The following is a 21,741-nucleotide window of genomic DNA, read 5'->3' on the forward strand; positions in this document are numbered from 1 at the left end:
GTAAAAAGGTTTGTGCAGACCTCATGACAGGGGAGGGGGAGGGGAAAGGAGGAGGAAGGGGGAGGAAAGGAACTCATCATGCTCCTGGAGAAATGCCCCCAGCCTGCCAGAGAAATGGAGAAAAACCTGAGCACAGTATTACATAGATCAAAAAGCTATTTTACATAGTAACACATGCATATTATGCATACAGGTTTTAGGGCACATTAACACACTGACTTAAGCCTTTTTTTTTTTTTTTTTAAGTTTCTTACTAATGAGAGTAACGCTTTAAGATGGCGGCCAGAGGTTTCCTGCTTATCTCCGTGCTGGTCGTAGGCACTCTTACAATACTGTACTAGCAGAGTGCTAATAGTACTGAACAGTGCTATGGCATAGCACTGAACAGTTAAGCAAATGAAAGCTTGTAAGATGTTAAAAAAAAAAAAAAAATGAAAATTGGCTTTGTCCTTAAAGGGGTACTCCACCCCTAAGCATCTTATCCCCTATAAAAAGGATAAGGGATAAGTATCTGCTTGCGGGGGTCCAGTCGCTGGGGACCTCCACGATCTCCACTGCGGTACCCTAGTCATCTGGTGCACAAAGCAAACTCCGCTCCGTGCTGGATGACTGGCGGCCACAGCCACCATGCCCCCTCCATTCATGTCTATAGGAGGGGACGTGATGGCTAGTACACAGCTGTCATGCCCCCTCCCATAGACCTGAATGGGGGGGGGGGGGGGGGGTGTTGCATGATGTCACAAACATGAAAGTCCCCAAGCTTCCGGGTTCAGTACGTCTGCAGTGCCGGCCCAGGGATCACAGGGGTTCCGAGCAGCCGGACCCCCCACGATCAGACATGTTATCCCCTATCCTTTGGGTGGGGGATAAGATGTTAAGAGGTGAAGTACCCCTGTAAGATGTTAAATGCGCATGTAACAAGATTGTCCATAAGAGGAAAATACATTTAAAAACTTGACAACTAATGGAAATTCCCTTCACAGTGTGCCACATTACACTCCCATCTTTACCCACTCACCCCCATAGCAGCGAACACAATGGCAAAGTTGTCTTCACTGTAATCCATCACGTCTTTGGATTTCTTTACTAGACCGGCCTGACGACAGATCTGGGCTGCAATCTGAAAGGATACAAGTCCAGTTATAAATAAGACTATAGTATATGACAGCTCTACACATATATATATATATATACATATATATCCTATATCTACATCACAATACACTCCTCTTAAGTCACTACAGATGCAGTTCAGGAAATTTCCAGTACTTTGTGATTTCTCTATAATATAGGGCAGTGGTCTCCAAACTGTGCCCTTCCAGATGTTGTAAAACTAAAACTCCCAGCATGCATGGACAGCCGTTGGCTGTCCATGCATGCTGGGAGTTGTAGTTTTGCAACATCTGTTGGCTGTCTGGGCATGCTGGGAGTTATAGTTTTGCATCTGGAGGGACACAGTTTGGAGACCACTGCTATAAGAGATTTCACAAGCTGAATTAGAATTTTGCATGCCCACATAACATGCCATACCATCCCAACAAACTATATAAGTCCTACAACTGCCTATGACCCAAGTGTTCAGCTCACCTCATTATGGGGGAGACCAGCAGCAGAGAAGATGGGGATTTTCTGCCCACGGGCAATACTGTTCATGCCATCAATGGCAGATATACCCGTCTGGATCATCTCCTCAGGGTAAATTCTGCACTGAGGATTAATGGGCTGCCCTGCAGGGAACATGCAAGCAAAAACGTAACATGTTTAGTTAGATAGCCTATCTATGCATTCAGGGTAAAAAACACTGGTTATAAATTGTTTAGGCTCTTCCATCTCACCCATGATGTCCAAGTAATCTTCAGCAAGGACAGTGGGCCCGCGGTCAATGGGCTTTCCTGAGCCGTTAAATACTCGGCCTGAAAAAATATGATAAATTGAGCAGATCTGCAGATTATGTTCTCAGCACCTTTTAGAATGGACAGATGATGCAAAGGAAACAAGGTGCCCACATACCCAGCATATCCTCAGATACGGGGGTCCTCAGGATATCTCCAGAAAATTCACAAGAGGTTTTCTTAGCATCAATACCCGAAGTTCCCTCAAATACCTGCAGGCGGAAAACAATGTAACAGATATTAGGGGACTGAGGAAAAGAAATGGTACAAGATGTGTACACCTCACATTTGCAGGTTAAAGGGGTACTCCGATGCTGAGCGTTCCATAGACTTACATTGAGGGGGCATGGCGTGACACCACATGGGGGTGGGGCCTATTTGTTCTGAACGCTCAGCACCGTAGTACCACTTTAAAGGGGTTGTGCAGCGTAAACTTACTTATCCCCTATCCACAGGATAGGGGATAAGTAGCTGATCATGGGGGGTCCGACTGCTGGGACCCTCTGCAATTTCCTACGCAGCACTACAGCTGTCCCCATGCATGGAGTGGAGTGCGGCACGCCACCTCCATTCATCTCTATGGCAAAGTCAGATATACACGAGCACTGTACTCTTGTATCTCCGGCTCTCCCATAAAGATGAATGGAGGGCACGTGCCGGCCCCTGTTCAGTTCAGGGGCAGAAGCAGAGCGCAGAGAAGGATTTCGATGCGATCAGCTACTTCTCCTCTATCCTGTGGATTTTCTCTGCACAACCCTTTTAAAAGTGGTTATCCCAAGATTATAACTTACCTAAACAGGTAATAAGTATCACAATCGCTAGGACCTCAACGAATCAAAATAGCAGAGGTCCACTGTTCCTCAGTATGAATTAAGAAGTGATTAATAATGTGTGCTGCAGATCTATTCACTAGGGATGTAAGAAAAAATCGATTCTCGCGATAATCGCGATTTTTCATTTGCCGATACAGAATCGATTCAAAATATTTTTGAATCGATTCTTTTAGGGATGTGGAATTTTTAATAAAACGCACTTTTCTTACCTGCCAACGAGCCCGCGGAGCTCCGGTAAAGGTGTTCGGTCCCCGGGCTGTATTCTTCTTACTTCCTGTTAGTCCGGCACGTCACATGGAGCTTCAGCCTATCACCAGCCGCAGCGATGTCCCGCCTCCGCTGGTGATAGGCTGAAGCTCCATGTGACGTGCCGGACTAACAGGAAGTAAGAAGAATACAGCCCGGGGACCGAACACCTGTACCGGACTGTACCGGAGCTCCGCGGGCTCGTTGGCAGGTAAGATAAAGTGCGTTTTATTTTATTTTGCAGCCCGGACGGGATAACATAAAAAAAAGTGAGCACCGGAGTACTAGATCGCCGCTGTCAAAGCTGACAGCGGCGTCTATTGGGATCTATGAATGCTCCCAGGTGGGCGATATATCGCGATGTATCGTCACCTAGACGGTATCGCGATATATCGCGATATATCGAATCGCCACACTGGTATCGCGATTCGAATCGAATCGCCAAATTCTTGGCGATTCACACCCCTACTATTCACTTGTAGTGGGATGACCAAAGACAGTCAAGCACTGTAGCCAAGCTTTAGAATACCCATAGCGACTGAATGGTGCAGCAGCATACACGCTCGCCCACAGCTCTAAGCCCGTATTCATTACCAATGAGAGTCCCAACAGTCAGACCCTCACCAATCAGGATAGGTGATAAGTTATAATCTTGGGATAACCCTCTCAAAGGGTTAAGGCTTTCTTGGTCATTTCTTCTGGTCTTACCTGTACCACCGCCTTGGACCCGCTGACCTCCAGCACCTGCCCACTTCTTTTGACGCCATCAGGTAGAGTCAGATATACAATTTCTGAATACCTGGGGAACTGAGATAAAAAAAATAAATAAAAAAAAGACAGAAGACTAACGTCAGCCAAACAGGATGCGCTCCGTGGTGTAATACCCTCAGCACAGTGGTAACGCTATATGAGAACTGCGCTTACCGCGGACAGTTGTACTATAGACCAAGTACAACAGCGGGATGAATCAGGCGCTAAGACCAAGTAAAAGGTAAGTGAGGTTTATTACTCACAATGCAACGCGTTTTGCGGACTAGCAGCTTATTCAGGCAGAAGTGGCTAGTAAAAGGTAACCCTCACTTACCCTTTACTTGGTCTCAGCACCTGATTCATTCCATTGTGTTTGGATGAAGGAACGTTGGTTTAAACTAAGTAGATGTTAAAGGGGTACTCCGCCCACCGCCATCTTATCTCCTATCCAAAGGAAAGGGGATAAGATGTCTGGCGGCGGGGGTCCCTCCACTGGGACCCCCTGCGATATCCGTGCCTCACCCGGCATTCTAAACCGTATGTTTAAAATGCTGGATTTTAGCAGCCGGAGACGTGACATCACGTCACCGCAATTCGTGTTTATGGGGGGGGGGGGGGGGGGAGGGGGGTTATGGCCATTCAAGCCAAAAAGGCAATAAATAAGCCACAGATCTGCTTACCTTAACATTGTCCAGGATTACCAGAGGTCCATTGACTCCAGATACTGTCCGATAAGCTGCAAAAAAAATGACAGGCAAGTTAAAGCAGAGAGCAAAAATGTGAGTATATGTTAGTAACAAAGACACAATGCAGTACACCAGACATTGCTTATGTTTTATCAATAAGAAGGGCCCTGTCTGTGCAATGGGCATCATGTCCAATATGTCACTGGATTAAGAAGGCAACAGCAATGAAGAAACGTGGACCATATTGCAGGAATCTAAAGAAGGACTCTGCCCTCTCCTGGCCACATCTTGTAGTAAATGTTTTTGATGAAGTTTCTGACAGTTTTGGCGTTATGGGTCATGGGCCATGTAGCCAATGCGCCTTTATATAGGTTACCGACACCTAACTTTCATTTAGGCCTATAAAAATGTATTCACATGTACAGTATCCTGCACACACTTGATACACAGGATTTGAATATGCAGATTTTATGCTGCATTTTTCAACGTAAAGTAAATGACTGAACACAGCTGCAAATCCTGCGCATCAAATATGCACAGGACACTGTACGTGTGAATAGACCAGTGTCTCCCAACCAGGGCGCCTCCAGCTGTTGCAAAACTACAACTCCCAGCATGCCCGGACAGCCTTCGGCTGTCCGGGCATGCTGGGAGTTGTAGTTTTGAAACAGCTGGAGGCGCCCTGGTTGGGAGACACTGGAATAGCCCCTAAATGTGTATTGCTTGGTTTAACAGGTAAAAAAAGCTATGGTCATACGCCTACTAAAAACACTGCATGACGACCACATGATTTAAGTTGGCCATAGACATTTGATGAATACTGTCTAAACCCGACAAACATCTAACATGTTAGTCCCCATGTCCCGTGTGAATGAAGCCGTACTGCGTCTGGCCTTTGTCAGTCCCATGAAGGACACTTAGATCATTTCTCATAGAATTCAGATGTTGCCTATAACCTTTAATAGAATCCAAGACAATGTAGTCCTACTCATGTCACCCCAAACACAGTGGTAAACTCACAGTCTGTCTTATGGGGTAAGAAGACTGCTTACATCACATGCCATCTCATTAATAATGGGTCACTCTCACTTTTAAGGGTTCACGCTCCAGCCAAATGAGGTCAGTCTTGGCTGTGTACAAGGATCGTGCGGGTAGTCACTACATAACCATCGAGTATCACAATATGCAGCATTGTCCCAGAGAACATCTAATGGAGGGATACAGAGCTGTAATTGCTCAGATGAAGAAATTATACAGTAAGGCCTGGCCTGATCTCTCTCCCCCCCCCCCCCTCGGATACTGATTGACACTGGATTTATTCACATAGTCCCCCATCATTTTCCAGACACATGGTGGGAGGTAAGTAGCACTCTGTACATCAGTGTCACACAGCACAGTCCTCACCGATTATTAGGTAACAGTGACCCCTAGAGGCCAAAAAGTAGAACTGAGCCTGACCATACACATCACAGTGAGGAAAAGCTGCTTAGGTTGGGTTCACACTATGTTTTCACTGTACGGTCCGTATCTCATTCATTTGAATGAGCCGACCAGAGTCAGATAATGACTCCGGACGGGTCATTTTTGCCCCGTATCCAGTTTTGTGACTGGACCTGAAACCGTGGTATACTACGATTTTAGGTCCGGTCACAAAACCGGATACGGGGCAAAAATGAGCCGACCAGAGTAACTATCTGACTCCGGTCGGGTCATTAAAGGGGTACTCCGGTGAAAACCTTTTTTCTTTTAAATCAACCGGTGCCAGAAAGTTAAACATATTTGTAAATTACTTCTATTAAAAAATCTTAATCCTTCCAGTACTTATTAGCTGCTGAATACTACAGAGGAAATTCCTTTCTTTTTGGAACACTGATGACATCACGAGCACAGTGCTCTCTGCTGACATCTCTGTCCATTTTAGCAACCATGCATAGCAGATGTATGCTAAGGGCAGCATGGTGGCTCAGTGGTTAGCACTGCTGCCTTGCAGTGCTGGGGACTTGGGTTCAAATCCCACTAAGGACAGCAATCAATAAAGTGTTATTATTATAATGACGTCAGCAGAGAGAATTGTGCTTGTGATGTCATCAGAGAGCATTCCAAAAAGAGAAGAATTTCCTCTGTAGTATTCAGCAGCTAATAAGTACGGGAAGGATTAAGATTTTTTAATAGAAGTAATTTACAAATATGTTTAACTTTCTACCACCAGTTGATTTAAAAGAAAAAAGGTTTTCACCGGAGTACCCCTTTAAAAGGAATGAGATACGGGCCGGATCCCATATAGCGAAATCGTAGTGTGAACCCAGCCTTAGGCAGTGAGCACTGGAAAAGGAGTCTGGCAGCAGCTTATTCCTGTCCACCATTGAAATAAAGCGAGTGATGGGCACAGTAATGATAAAACAGACGAGTATAGTATATATCTCCTCCGGGCACCCCGGTCATCTGGTGTCCCATAGACATTCATGTCTATCTTTTACGGCTGTGTTCATATGTACAGGTGTCCTTGATGCGGTTTATTAAAAATAAAAAATAAATTAAAGAAAAGCAAAATATCAGAAACAGTGTTGCCTTTCCCAACCAGGGTGCCTCCAGCTGTTGCAAAACTACAACTCCCAGCATGCCCGGACAGCCATAGGCTCTCTGGCCATGCAGGGAGTTGTAGTTTTGCAACAGCTGGAGGCACCCTACTTCGGAAACACTGTTTTAGAAAGATGTATGATAAGAGCATGTATTTCTATTCCACCTGGTTGAGCCGGCCATATACATTTCCCTAGACCCAGAAAGCCTCCGAGCAGCAGAATCTCAAAGTAGGCTGCCCACGTATCTGTGCTTGGATCACCACAGGCCCCATTCCATTCAGTGACCTGAATGTAGTCACCTAGTGACTACATTCAGGTAATTATCTGAGCGTATCAAACCGAAAAGAGCCGCAAACCTTGCTTAAAGTCCAAGCCAAAACTTAGACATGCTCGGTAAATGACCTGAATGTCGTCACTAGGTCATTGGATTGAGTGGGGCCTGTGCTGATCCATGCACACACAATGGTAGCCAATTTGGAAATTCTGCCAATGTATTTGTGCCTCAGAGGCTTGAATGGTAATGTAAACCCAGCCTAAGAGAGTGAAGCAGTGATCTGTATACTAGGTGTGTCAGGAATTTTGCACTCAAATGTGACCTGTACCCAGTATCCAGAGCACATTGCCTGACAATCCTATAATAACACAGGTCATACGTGAGGAGCAGCCGGGAGTGTTTCCGAGAACCCAAGACCCCCCCACCCAACCCACCCCTTCCTCCACAGTGCACCATTAGTATTTTCTTTCTGGGTGCTACTTGTGTAAGCATTCAGTCTGCCCAAAATTCTGTATACTATAAACAGTCCCTGACCCTATCTTATATGAAGGATAGCCTTATACCTATCCCTATCTTATATGAAGGATAGCCTTATACCTATCTCTATCTTATATGAAGGATAGCCTTATACCTATCCCTATCTTATATGAAGGATAGCCTTATACCTATCTCTATCTTATATGAAGGATAGCCTTATACCTATCCCTATCTTATATGAAGGATAGCCTTATACCTATCCCTATCTTATATGAAGGATAGCCTTATACCTATCTCTATCTTATATGAAGGATATCCTTATACCTATCTCTATCTTATATGAAGGATATCCTTATACCTATCCCTATCTTATATGAAGGATAGCCTTATACCCATCTCTATCTTATATGAAGGATAACCTTATACCTATCTCTATCTTATATGAAGGATAACCTTATACCTATCCCTATCTTATATGAAGGATAACCTTATACCTATCCCTATCTTATATGAAGGATAACCTTATACCTATCCCTATCTTATATGAAGGATAGCCTTATACCTATCCCTATCTCATATGAAGGATAGCCTTATACCTATCCCTATGTTATATGAAGGATAGCCTTATACCTATCCCTATCTCATATGAAGGATAGCCTTATACCTATCTCTATCTTATATGAAGGATAACCTTATACCTATCCCTATCTTATATGAAGGATAGCCTTATACCTATCCCTATCTTATATGAAGGATAGCCTTATACCTATCCCTATCTTATATAAAGGATAGCATTATACCTATCTCTATCTTATATGAAGGATAACCTTATACCTATCTATCTTATATGAAGGATAACCTTATACATACAGTGGGGATCAAAAGTTTGGGCACTCCAGGTAAAACTTTGTATTAATGTGCATAAAGGAAAGATGGAAAAATCTCCAAAAGGCATCAAATTACAGATTAGACATTCTTATAATATGTCAACAAAAGTTAGATTTTATTTCCATCATTTACACTTTCAAAATAACAGAAAACAAAAAAATGGCGTCTGCAAAAGTTTGAGCACCATGCAGAATTTATAGCATGCACTGCCCCCTTTGCTGAGACCTGCCATTGTCATGGATTGTTCTCAGTCATCATTTGGGAAGACCAGGTGATGTCAATCTCAAAGGTTTTAAATGCCCAGACTCATCTGACCTTGCCTCAACAATCAGCACCATGGGTTCTTCTAAGCAGCTGTCTAGAAATCTGAAACTGAAAAAGCTGGATAATAACTCAAAAAGCTGGAGAAAGCTATAAGAAGATAGCAAAACGTTTTCAGATGTCAATATCCTCTGTTCGGAATGTAATTAAGAAATGGCAGTCATCAGGAACAGTGGAAGTTAAAGCAAGATCTGGAAGACCAAGAAAAATATCAGACAGAACAGCTTGCAGGATTGTGAGAAAAACAATTCAAAACCCACGTTTGACTGCACAATCCCTCCAGAAAGATCTGGCAGACACTGGAGTTGTGGTACACTATTCCACTATAAAGAGATACTTGTGCAAATATGGTCTTCATGGAAGAGTCATCAGAAGAAAACCTCTTCTATGTCCTCACCACAAAAATCAGCGTTTGAACTTTGCAAATGAACATATAGACAAGCCTGATGCATTTTGGAAACAAGTTCTGTGGACTGATGAGGTTACAATTGAACTTTTTGGCCGGAATGAACAGAGGTACGTTTGGAGAAGAAGGGGAACAGAATTTAATGAAAAGAACCTCTGTCCAACTGTTAAGCATGGGGGTGGATCAATCATGCTTTGGGGTTGTATTGCAGCCAGTGGCACAGGGAACATCATCTCACGAGTAGAAGGAAAATTGATTCAATAAAATGTTAGCAAATTTTGGATGCTAACTTGATGCCATCTGTGAAAAAGCTGCTCGATATGCAGAAAAAATTGGAAACACAAAAGGGAAGCGCAACAATGTGCCGTAAAAGTTTTCAGATATAACGAAGACAAAGAGGTGAAATAAACTTGCTCACCTTCTGGTGTTGTGCAGTGGGCACAACACCATATCGCGCTTGTATCCCGTTGCAAAGGGAATAGTGAGGTCAGGGGGTGCAGCTCACACCGTGGCGTCCTGGGATTCCTGGACGTCTGGAGAATGCAAGAGGTGAAGATCCCCGGAGCTCCGGTTCACGTGGAAAAAGGTGTGTTCGAGCGCTCACTCCTGTAGAATAGCTTGGCTGGGATCGTGGCAGTATAGAAGTAGCCGGACACGGTTAAGTTAAAGATATAATAACCGGATTTTATTTGAATAGATAACACGTTTCGAGGGGTGGGACCCCCTCTTCGTCAGATCAATGATGTGGCAGATGTGGGAGGCCACTAATTTATGCAAAAAACGCATTCTGTGATCTATTCAAATAAAATACGGTTATTATATCTTTAACTTAACCGTGTCCGGCTACTTCTATACTGCCACGATCCCAGCCAAGCTATTCTACAGGAGTGAGCGCTCGAACACACCTTTTTCCACGTGAACCGGAGCTCCGGGGATCTGTGAAAAAGCTGAAGTGAAAGAGAGGATGGCTTCTACAAATGGATAATGATCCTAAACACACCTCGAAATCCATGGGGAATTACATCAAGAGGCGTAAACTGAAGGTTTTGCCATGGCCATCACAATCTCCTGACCTCAACATAATTGAAAAACTATACATAGATCTTAAAAGAGCAGTGCGTGACAGACAGCCCAGAAATCTCAAAGAACTGGAAGACTTTTGTAAGGAAGAATGGGCAAAGATACCTCAAACAAGAATTGAAAGACTCTTGGCTGGCTACAAAAAGCGTTTACAAGCTGTGATACTTGACAAAGGGGGCAGTACAAGATATTAACTCTGCAGGGTGCCCAAACTTTTGCAAACGCCATTTTTTTGTTTTCTGTTATTTTGCAAGTGTAAATGATGGAAATAAAATCTAACTTTTGTTGACATATTATAAGAATGTCTAATCTGTAATTTGATGCCTTTTGGAGATTTTTCCATCTTTCCTTGTCTTCTTTATGCACATTAATACAAATTTTTACTTTTGATCCCCACTGTATTTATATCTTATACGAAGGATAGCCTTATACCTATCTCTATCTTATATGAAGGATAGCCTTATATCTATCCCTATCTTATATGAAGGATAGCCTTATGTCTATCCCTATCTTATATGAAGGATAGCCTTATACCTATCCCTATCTTATATGAAGGATAGCCTTATATCTATCCCTATCTTATATGAAGGATAGCCTTATGCCTATCTCTATCTTATATGAAGGATAGCCTTATACCTATCTCTATCTTATATGAAGAATAGCCTTATACCTATCTCTATCTTATATGAAGAATAGCCTTATACCTATCTCTATCTTATATGAAGAATAGCCTTATACCTATCTCTATCTTATATGAAGGATAACCTTATACCTATCCCTATCTTATATGAAGGATAGCCTTATACCTATCCCTATCTTATATGAAGGATAGCCTTATACCTATCTCTATCTTATATGAAGGATAGCCTTATACCTATCTCTATCTTATATGAAGGATAGCCTTATACCTATCCCTATCCCTATCTTATATGAAGGATAGCCTTATACCTATCTCTATCTTATATGAAGGATAGCCTTATACCTATCTCTATCTTATATGAAGGATAGCCTTATACCTATCTCTATCTTATATGAAGGATAGCCTTATACCTATCTCTATCTTATATGAAGGATAGTCTTATGCCTATCACTATCTTACATGAAGGATAGCCTTATACCTATCTCTATCTTATATGAAGGATAACCTTATACCTATCTCTATTTTATATGAAGGATAGCCTTATACCAATCCCTATCTTATATGAAGGATAGCCTTATACCTATCTCTATCTTATATGAAGGATAGCCTTATACCTATCTCTATCTTATATGAAGGATAGTCTTATGCCTATCTTATATGAAGGATAGCCTTATACCTATCTCTATCTTATATGAAGGATAGCCCTATACCTTTCTATATCTTATATGAAGGATAGCCTTATACCTATCTCTATCTTATATGAAGGATAGCCTTATACCTATCTATATCTTATATGATGGAGAGCCTTATACCTATCTCTATCTTATATGATGGAGAGCCTTATACCTATCTCTATCTTATATGAAGGATAGCCTTATACCTATCTCTATCTTATATGAAGGATAGCCTTATACCTATCTCTATCTTATATGAAGGATAGCCTTATACCTATCTATATCTTATATGATGGAGAGCCTTATACCTATCTCTATCTTATATGATGGAGAGCCTTATACCTATCTCTATCTTATATGAAGGATAGCCTTATACCTATCTCTATCTTATATGAAGGATAGCCTTATGCCTATCCCTATCTTATATGAAGGATAGCCTTATACCTAGCTCTATCTTATATGAAGGATAGCCTTATACATATCTCTATCTTATATGAAGGATAGCCTTATACCTATCTCTATCTTATATGAAGGATAGCCTTATGCCTACTCCATGCATGCTTAAACCCTTTCACTGTATCTGCAGTTCCCACTTCTGCAGGAAGGCTATTCCACACATCCACTACTCTCTCAGTAAAGTAATACTTCCTGACATTACTGCAGAAACCTTTGCTCCTCTAATATAAAGCTATGTCCACTTTTAAATTTCCTCTCCTCCTTTACTATGTTGATTCCCTTTATACATTTATGGTTTTGTAAGAAAGAACCTCAGAAAAGGGAAGGAGCCATATGTGGTGGAGGTTCTGCTTTCCATATGGCAGCTGTTTTATGGTGCAGATTTCCTCCACAACATGAACACTCATCCTCTCCCCTGCAGAAGATGTTTCTTCCTCTTCTACATGAAATCCTCCTATTTCCAGGAACCTGGTCACAGGACTGTGACACAACAAATCCTTTTAGAATAAAGAGTGTCCTGTCAACGATGTTCCACCATATCTAGCAGATCTTCCACGGCTGTGAACTGTACAGAAATCTATGACTTCAGGACTCCAAAATCAGAATAAGGCTAAAGGGTTGTCCTGTATTAAGAAAAACGCTGCTTCTTTACTTGCAAAAACAGCACCACTCCTGTCCCCAGGTTGTGTGTAATACTGCAGCTCACTTTAATAAGGCTGAGCTACGATGCCAGACAGAACCTGTGGACTGTAATTTCTAATACTGGACAACCCCTTTAATAGTGTTCCACAACCTGTGGCTCTCAAGGCCACAATAGAAGTTGTAGTTTTGCAGCTGCAGATTGGAAAACACTGGCTTTAAAGGGGTACTCCAGTGAAAACCTTTTTTCTCTTAAATCAACTGGTGGCAGAAAGTTAAACATATTTGTAAATTACTTCTATTAAAAAGTCTTAATCCTTCCTGTACTTATTAGCTGCTGAATACTACAGAGGAAATTATTTTCTTTTTGGAATGCTCTCTGATGACATCACGAGCACAGTTCTCTCTGCTGACATTATAATAATAATAACGCTTTATTTATTGTTGTCCTTAGTGGGATTTGAACCCAAGTCCCCAGCACTGCAAGGCAGCAGTGCTAACCACTGAGCCGCCATGCTGCCCTTCCTAACATCTGCTATGCATGGTTGCTAAAATGGACAGAGATGAAAGCAGAGAGCACTGTGCTCGTGATGTCATCAGTGTTCCAAAAAGAAAGGAATTTCCTCTGTAGCATTCAGCAGCTAATAAGTACTGGAAGGATTAAGACTTTTTAATAGAAGTAATTTACAAATATGTTTAAATTTCTGCCACCAGTTGATTTAAAAGAAAAAAGGTTTTCACCGGAGTACCCCTTTAAGGTACAGTCCACCTAGGAAAACGTAGATGATCTGATGAAGAGGATTCTAGAAGCCTTGGTCATCCTCTCTTTCCTCAAGGAAAGTGGAGACTACAGTCAGGAAATTATAACCTAAATAAAATCCTTTCTGCATAATTTTTTGGGTTATTTCTTACTTACCTAATATATATCAGGGCAGGGTGCCTTCAGCTGTTGCAAAACTACAACTCCCAGCATGACCAAACAGCTAGTTTTGCAACAGCTGGAGGCACACTGCTTGAGAAACACGGTAGTAGGATAACAACAACCAACACAGATGTAGCCACAGGGTGTTACCAGATACTTATATCAATAGGAGATATATATAAATATATGTTCGAGAAGAGCAGCACAACTTCCAAAGCAAAAAAGTAAAGCGGTGCACACTGGTTGTAGACCTTTGTAAATGGCTGGCAACTTCATATCCAGACAAGAAACCAGCAGCGCACAGGCCTTGGTGCAAAAACTGGTGAAGGTTTATTGCATCATATCATTGTACATAGAAGCGACGTTTCTGCGACCTCTCGACGCCGTTTTCAATCTCCAGCTTGAAGACGGTGACGAGAGGTCGCAGAAACGTCGCTTCTATGTACAATGATATGATGCAATAAACCTTCACCAGTTTTTGCACCAAGGCCTGTGCGCTGCTGGTTTCTTGTCTGGATATACAGTGGTCCCTCAACATATGATGGTAATCCGTGCCAAATTGACCATCGTTTGTTGAAACCATCGCATGTTGAGGGATCCGTGCAATGTAAAGTATAGGACAGTGGTCTCCAACCTGCGGACCTCCAGATGTTGCAAAACTACAACACCCAGCATGCCCGGACAGCCGTTGGCTGTCCGGGCATGCTGGGTGTTGTAGTTTTGCAACATCTGGAGGTCCGCAGGTTGTAGACCACTGTTAGAGGAAGTTGAACTCACCTGTCCCCGCCGCTCCGGACCGTCACCGCTCGCCACCGCTGCCCGGGATGTCGCCGTCCATCGCTGCCGCCGCGTCCCCGACGCTCCGACAAGGCCTCTGCTTCCCCGGCATCCGCACTCTCCGTCGCCCGTCATCACGACGCTTTGCACGCCGCTCCTATTGGATGACGGGACGGCGTGCGCAGCGACGTGATGACGACGATGGAGAGTGCTGACGATGCATAGGATCCCGAAGAGGACGCGCTGGAGCCCGAGGACAGGTAAGTGATCGTCAGCGGAGCACACGGGGCACCGTAAACGGCTATCTGGTGGCAGCTGAAACAGTCTGCGCTGCCGGATAACCGTTTATGCGATGGCCCCGACATACAAAAGCATCGTATGTTGATGCTGCCTTCAACATGCGATGGCCTCAGAAGCCATCACATGTTGAAATTATCGTATGTCGGGGCCATCGTAGGTCGAGGGGTCACTGTATATTATATCTCAACTGCAGGTATATGGGTATGTCCACACAGGACAGAATCGATACAAACAATAGTAACAAAAACTCCTGAAAAATGGTGTGGATGTTTGTGCAAAAAAAAAAGCAGCGTCAAACATAAATGGGGAGATTTATCAAAATCTGTGTTGAGGAAGAGTGGTGCCGTTGCTAATAGCAACCAATCAGATCGCTTCTTTCATTTTTAAAAAGACCTTTGAAAAATTAAAGCGATCTCATTGGTTGCTATGGGTAACTGGACCACTCTCTTAGGCTGGGTTCACACCACGTTTTGTTAAATACGGTTCCCGTATACGGCTGGGAGGAGGGGGCGGGGCTTAACCGTGGCACCCGCACTCAGCCGTATTCGGGAACCGTATTTAATGCATGTCTATGAGCCGACCGGAGTGAACCGCAGCCTCCAGTCGGCTTCGTTTTCGGCCGTATGCTGTTTCCCGACCGCAGGCAAAAACGTGGTCGACCGTGTTTTTTTCCTACGGTCGGGAAACCACATACGGCCAAAAACTAAGCCGACCGGAGGCTGCGGTTCACTCCGGTCGGCTCAGACATGCATTAAATATGGTTCCCGAATACGGCTGAGTGCGGGTGCCGTGATTAAGCCCCCCCCCTCCTCCCAGCCGTATACGGTAACCGTAATTAACAAAACGTGGTGTGAACCCAGCCTTACACAGGTTTTGATAAAACTCCCCCAAAGACACTATATTTCCCTACCTGGAGCTCCCTTTGCAATGATTCTCTGTTCCCATATACATGACTTACAGTAAAAAATGTGACTATAAATGGGACAATGGCAGCAGTCACGTATCCCCATACAACAAGTCATATATACAGCGAGCAGAGACCAGCGGGGGATCCAGGAAATCATTTACACAGAAGTATATCCACAACAAAAAGAATTACATTTCAGATTTCTTCTTCTCCACTACTGAACTAAATAGGGAAAATCCACAAAAAAAACTGTGCCCAAAAATGGACCTCACACATACAATGGGGAAGATTTATCAAAACCTGTGCAGAGGATAAAATGCCCAGTTACCCATAGCAACCAATCAGTTTGCTTCTTTCATTTTTCACAGGTCTCTTTTAAAATGAAAGAAGCGATCTGATTGGTTGCTATGGGCAACTCAGCAACTTCAACTCTGCACAGGTTTTAATGAATCTCCCCCATTGTGCTGCAATCTTCTGTGGATTTTTCATGTGCAACTTTGGCATCTCCATAAACACCACTAAGGCCGGGTTCACACCACATTTTTGCAATACAGTTCCCGTATCAGGTTTTTGATTAAAAAAAAACTGATTCCTCAAAACCTGACTAAACTGTATCAAAACATGTGTACAAATTTTTATCTGTACAGTGGTCCCTCAACATACGATGGTAACTCGTTCCAAACGACCCATCGTTTGTCGAATCCATCGTATGTTGAGGGATCCGTGCAATGTAAAGTATAGGAAGCTGTACTCACCTGTCCCCGCCGCTCCGGACCAGGTCCTCACCGCTCCCGATGCTGTCCCAGAGGCTCCCGATGCTGTCCCGCTGCTCCGGTGTCTTCTTTGCGATCCTCCGGCTTCTTCCGCATCTTCTGCAGGGTCCGGGCCTCGCTTTCTGGTGACGTTATTACGCTGCTGCGCCGGCGCGCCGTGCGTGGTGACCTAATAACGACGCCGGAAAGCGAGGCCCGGACCCTGGAGAAGATGCAGAAGACACCGGAGGATCGCGAAGTGGACCCGGAGCAGCGGGAATAGGTAAGTGAACCTGTCCGGGATGCTTAAACTGCTATCCGACAGCAGCTTAAGCATTTTGCGCTGTCGGATAGAAGTTAATGCGATGGCCCCGACATATAAAAGCATCGTATGTCGATTTCATCATATGTCGGGGCCATTGCATGTCGGAGGGTTACTGTATATGGTTGAAAACCGTATACGGTTTGAAAAATGATGTCCGGTTGCATCCGGTTTTTAAGAAAAAATAAAAGTATACGTTTTTAACTTTTCACTACATTATGAATAAAGTTTCACTTGTTTGATTGAAATTCCAAGAAAAAAAAAAACCTGCATAGTCAAAAACCGGATGGTGAAAACCGGATGGTACTGTAAGCACAAACAGTTCTGTACGGTTCCCATTGACTCCCATGTAAAAAATAAACGTATACGGTTTAATACGGTTTTTCACCCAGACCAAAAACAGTGTTAGGCCACGATTTTCTGTCCGGAAAAAAAAATTTAAAAAAAACGTGTGGTATGAAATACGGAGACAACCGTATACAATATGGTGCATAGGGTTTTGTATGGGAAGTCTATGGGCACGGTTTTCTGTAAGGTTGCATAGTTTTTTTTTTTATGAAACCGTATGCCGAAACCGTATAGCAAAATCGTGGTGTGACCCCACCCTAAGACCAGGCCCATTTTCACGAAAGGACCTACAAGAAGTTACATTTTTAAGAATTTCATTTTTTGCCTTATTTTGTCAGTCATAACTTTATTATTATGACTACATAACTATCTGATGATCGGGAAGGGGTCCCCACCAATCCCCAAAAAAATGGAGGACAACTGTCTCCCAGTTGCGTATGAGGATCCGGGCGGCCATCTGAGCGGACGCGGTCATGTTCACAATGGTAATGACTGTCAACATGTAGTGATTGTAAACTGTGATGACTGTAAACATTGTATCCAGCCCAACACGACTTAGTCCGGCCACGAAAAGTGACAAAAATGCAGAAATGTAACTTTCAGCCGTTTACACATCATGAGGAGGATAGACCCGAGATAAGATGCCGGGCAGAGCCCTGTATACACACGTTTGCACTAGGTTGTTCTATCCCAGTGTTTCCCAACCAGGGTGCCTCCAGCTGTTGCAAAACTACAACTCCCAGGATGCCCGGACAGCCTTCGGCTGTCCGGGCATGCTGGGAGTTGTAGTTTTGCAACAGTTGGAGGCACCCTGGTTGGGAAAGAGTGTCACAATTTCTGCTGCAGATTTGATGTTGTGTTTAATCATTTTGCTATCTGCAGCGGATCCTGTAGGTGTGAATGTACCCTGAAGCTGGAAAAGCTGGATGGCTGCCCTGGAGGACAATGCAAGTGATTATCGTCTAGAAACAGCAGGAATGTTTATTTGAGAAAAAAAAAAAAAACTCAAGGCAAAAAGTAGCATATTTGCTATTGAGGAGCCTAGGAAAGCTGGGTGACATTGGAGGAACATACTGGTATTAAGAAGGATTGTTCAGCATCGCTGTGCAGGAAGGAGCACGAAGAATGGGGGAGGGGGAGCCTGCAGGTCACATGATGGGAAGACATGTGATGCAGGATATCACATGACAATGAATTGTCTCATTCAGCCAGAGACTTCATACATTCTACGGAGCCTGCAGTGCCGTATACTCCTCTACCAGTGCCGTATACTCCTCTACCAGTGCCGTATACTCCTCTACCAGTGCCTTGTATAGGATCTGCTGTATACTCCTCTACCAGTGCCGTATACTCCTCTACCAGTGCCGTATACTCCTCTACCAGTGCCGTATACTCCTCTACCAGTGCCGTATACTCCTCTACCAGTGCCGTATACTCCTCTACCAGTGCCGTGTATAGGATCTGCTCTATACTCCCCTACCAGTGCCGTATACTCCTTTACCAGTGCTGTGTATAGGATCTGCCGTATACTCCTCTACCAGTGCTGTATATAGGATCTGCCGTATACTCCTTTACCAGTGCTGTATATAGGATCTGCCGTATACTCCTTTACCAGTGCTGTGTATAGGATCTGCCGTATACTCCTTTACCAGTGCTGTATAGTCCTCTACCAGTGCTGTGTATAGGATCTGCCGTATACTCCTCTACCAGTGCTGTGTATAGGGTCTGCCGTATACTCCTCTACCAGTGCTGTATATAGGATCTGCCGTATACTCCTTTACCAGTGCTGTGTATAGGATCTGCCGTATACTCCTTTACCAGTGCTGTATACTCCTCTACCAGTGCTGTGTATAGGATCTGCCGTATACTCCTCTACCAGTGCTGTGTATAGGATCTGCCGTATACTCCTCTACCAGTGCTGTGTATAGGATCTGCCGTATACTCCTCTACCAGTGCTGTGTATAGGATATGCCGTATACTCCTCTACCAGTGCTGTGTATAGGATCTGCTGTATACTCCTCTACCAGTGCCGTATACTCCTCTACCAGTGCCGTATACTCCTCTACCAGTGCCGTATACTCCTCTACCAGTGCTGTGTATAGTATCTGCTGTATACTCCTCTACCAGTGCTGTGTATAGGATCTGCTGTATACTCCTCTACCAGTGCTGTGTATAGGATCTGCTGTATACTCCTCTACCTTGTATACACACACAACACGCCGCTGTCTTTGTGTTGTTACTAAAAATACTGCAACAATCTGGTCACCTGAGGGCACATCTTATCACAGCGCTGTTTATACCCATAACATGCCCGGATACAAACGATCTGATGTTCTAATCATTGTATCTAATTTTGCATCCACATCAGAGCATGCTGGGAGTTGTAGTTCTAGCAATAGCTGCAGGGAGACAATGAGTGACCGTGGGGTCTGAGATCACAATAGTGGGGGGCAGCCCAGGCATTACAGATAATGGCAATGATAATAAAGCAATTTTCTAATATAGGTTCTGTCCCAGCTCCACAAACCACATCCGGACACTACTGACTATGCTGGGATGATCTTGGACCCCGTAATCTTTTATAATAGAGGGGGTGTGGCCAGTCACTATTACTAGTCCCCCAAGTGATCAGATGCTTTGGCTACAGCAGTGTTCCCTCTCCAGCTGTTGTAGAACTACAACTCCCATCGTGTCACGAAAGCCATGATCAGCCTGTAGTGTGGTTTTCCACTTTGATTTTGAGTGTGACTCCATATCCAGACCTCCATGGGTTGATAAATTTGATTTCCATTGATATTTTTTGTGTGATTTTGTTGTCAGCGCATTCAACTATGTAAAGACGAAAGTATTTCATACAATTAGTTCATTCATTCAGATCTAGGATGTGTTATCTTAGCGTTCCCTTTATTTTTTTTGAGCAGTGTGTGTGTGTATATAGTGATCCCTCAACTTACAATGGCCTCAACAAACAATAGTTTAAACATACAAAAAAAAAATTCTGGACCATTATAACTTGAAACCAGACTCAGCATACAATGTACAGACAGTCCAGATCTGTGAAACGTGTCACAACTGGAGGAAATGACCAATCAGAATGGGCATTTTACTGGTAAATCACCTGTATTACTGAAGTACATGCACTGACTGGTGTCTGGTAGCGCCCCCTACAGTACAGGGAGGTATTACAAGTTCTGTACTACTCCTTACCTGTGCCAGGGTTAGCTGCTCCTTTGGACACAAAGTAAGGGTGGCTCCATTTGGGACACTGTGTGTACTGTACAGGACCCTGACTAAGCTCCTGTCCTCTACATAAACCATTGTTTCCCAACCAGGGTGCCACCAGCTGTTGCAAAACTACAACTCCCAGCATGCCCGGACAGCCAACGGCTGTCCGGGCATGCTGGGAGTTGTAGTTTTGCAACAGCTGGAGGCACCCTGGTTGGGAAACACTGACATAGACAGTGATTACAGCTCCCAGCAGATCTTTCTTACTTTTATATGTAAGGATTTGCTTTATCTGTATTATTTATCAACTTATTTTTCTTTAATCCTCACTTTTTCCTATTTTTGGATGACATTTTGGTGGCTTCAGAACCAATTACCAGGTTTCCATAGAGTTCTGGTCTCAACATACAATGGTTTCAACATACAATGGTCGTCCTGGAACCAATTAATACTGTAACTTGAGGGACTACTGTGTGTGTGTCTCCTAGTCACATTACACATTCTAGTCACAGACAGACATTTATATACATATTTACACACACAAACCTATATCACACATATATAGTCTAGTCACAAGACACACATATCCAACATATATACATATATATATATATATATATATAGATAGATATTCCATATACATACATGACACATACATATATCCTAGTCACATGACAGGTCATTACTCACTGAGCCTGGGCTGGGACAGGTAATCCCTGCTGACCGCCTGGACGTGCTCCCGGGCCGCCGGCACTGCAGGGTTCCCCCCTAGTCCTCCCCGGTTCCCGGTGTCTCCTCCGCGCATCACTCTCACCGCCATCTTCTCCGCAGTGTAGCCGTACACACTCGCCCGGGGAAGCGCGTCACCACAGCCCCTTAATACCTCCGTGACGTCAGCACGTACACACGTCGTTCCTGTCAGACTCAGTCCCGGATCATGGGGGCGGAGCTACGGGCTCCTACAGCTAAAAATGGAGGCGGTGGGGCAGAGACTAGAAGGGCGAGAAGAAGAAGGCGATGGGAGAAAATAAGGAAGATAGTGATAAAAAAAAAAAAAAGAAAAAGGTGGAATGGTGACAAGAGGGGCTAAAAAAGATGTGAATGGGTGTACAATGACGTAGGTTCCGGTGGCTTCATGACTGAAGGGTGTAGCAAGATGGCTGACTTCCGGTTTGGGGTCTTGTCCTTGGTGCTGAATTTTCTATTTTTTGTAGATGGGAAATGAGGGCAAAGGTGCATAAAACATGTACATACAGATTTATTATGATACATTCTATACGTCTGTTATATATATATATATATATATATATGATATATATGATATATATATATATATATATATATATA

The 21,741-nt window shown here is 43.6% G+C and overlaps 1 protein-coding gene across 1 annotated transcript in view; it reads right to left on the reverse strand.

The window, feature by feature from the left end:
• ATP6V1B2 (ATPase H+ transporting V1 subunit B2) overlaps positions 1 to 21,313 on the reverse strand; it is a 38,442-nt gene extending 17,129 nt beyond the window's left edge. The window contains exons 1-7 of the mRNA XM_056571115.1: positions 21,085 to 21,313; positions 4,402 to 4,457; positions 3,680 to 3,778; positions 2,011 to 2,104; positions 1,836 to 1,913; positions 1,588 to 1,727; positions 1,019 to 1,120 (exon numbers count right to left, since the gene is read on the reverse strand). Of these exons, the coding sequence (XP_056427090.1) occupies positions 1,019 to 1,120; positions 1,588 to 1,727; positions 1,836 to 1,913; positions 2,011 to 2,104; positions 3,680 to 3,778; positions 4,402 to 4,457; positions 21,085 to 21,214 (699 nt within the window). The 5' untranslated portion in view covers positions 21,215 to 21,313. The remainder of the gene's footprint in view (positions 1 to 1,018; positions 1,121 to 1,587; positions 1,728 to 1,835; positions 1,914 to 2,010; positions 2,105 to 3,679; positions 3,779 to 4,401; positions 4,458 to 21,084) is intronic.
• Positions 21,314 to 21,741: the final 428 nt, after the last annotated feature.

Source organism: Hyla sarda, chromosome 4 (genome assembly GCF_029499605.1).
Source record: "Hyla sarda isolate aHylSar1 chromosome 4, aHylSar1.hap1, whole genome shotgun sequence".
Lineage (NCBI taxonomy): Eukaryota > Metazoa > Chordata > Amphibia > Anura > Hylidae > Hyla > Hyla sarda.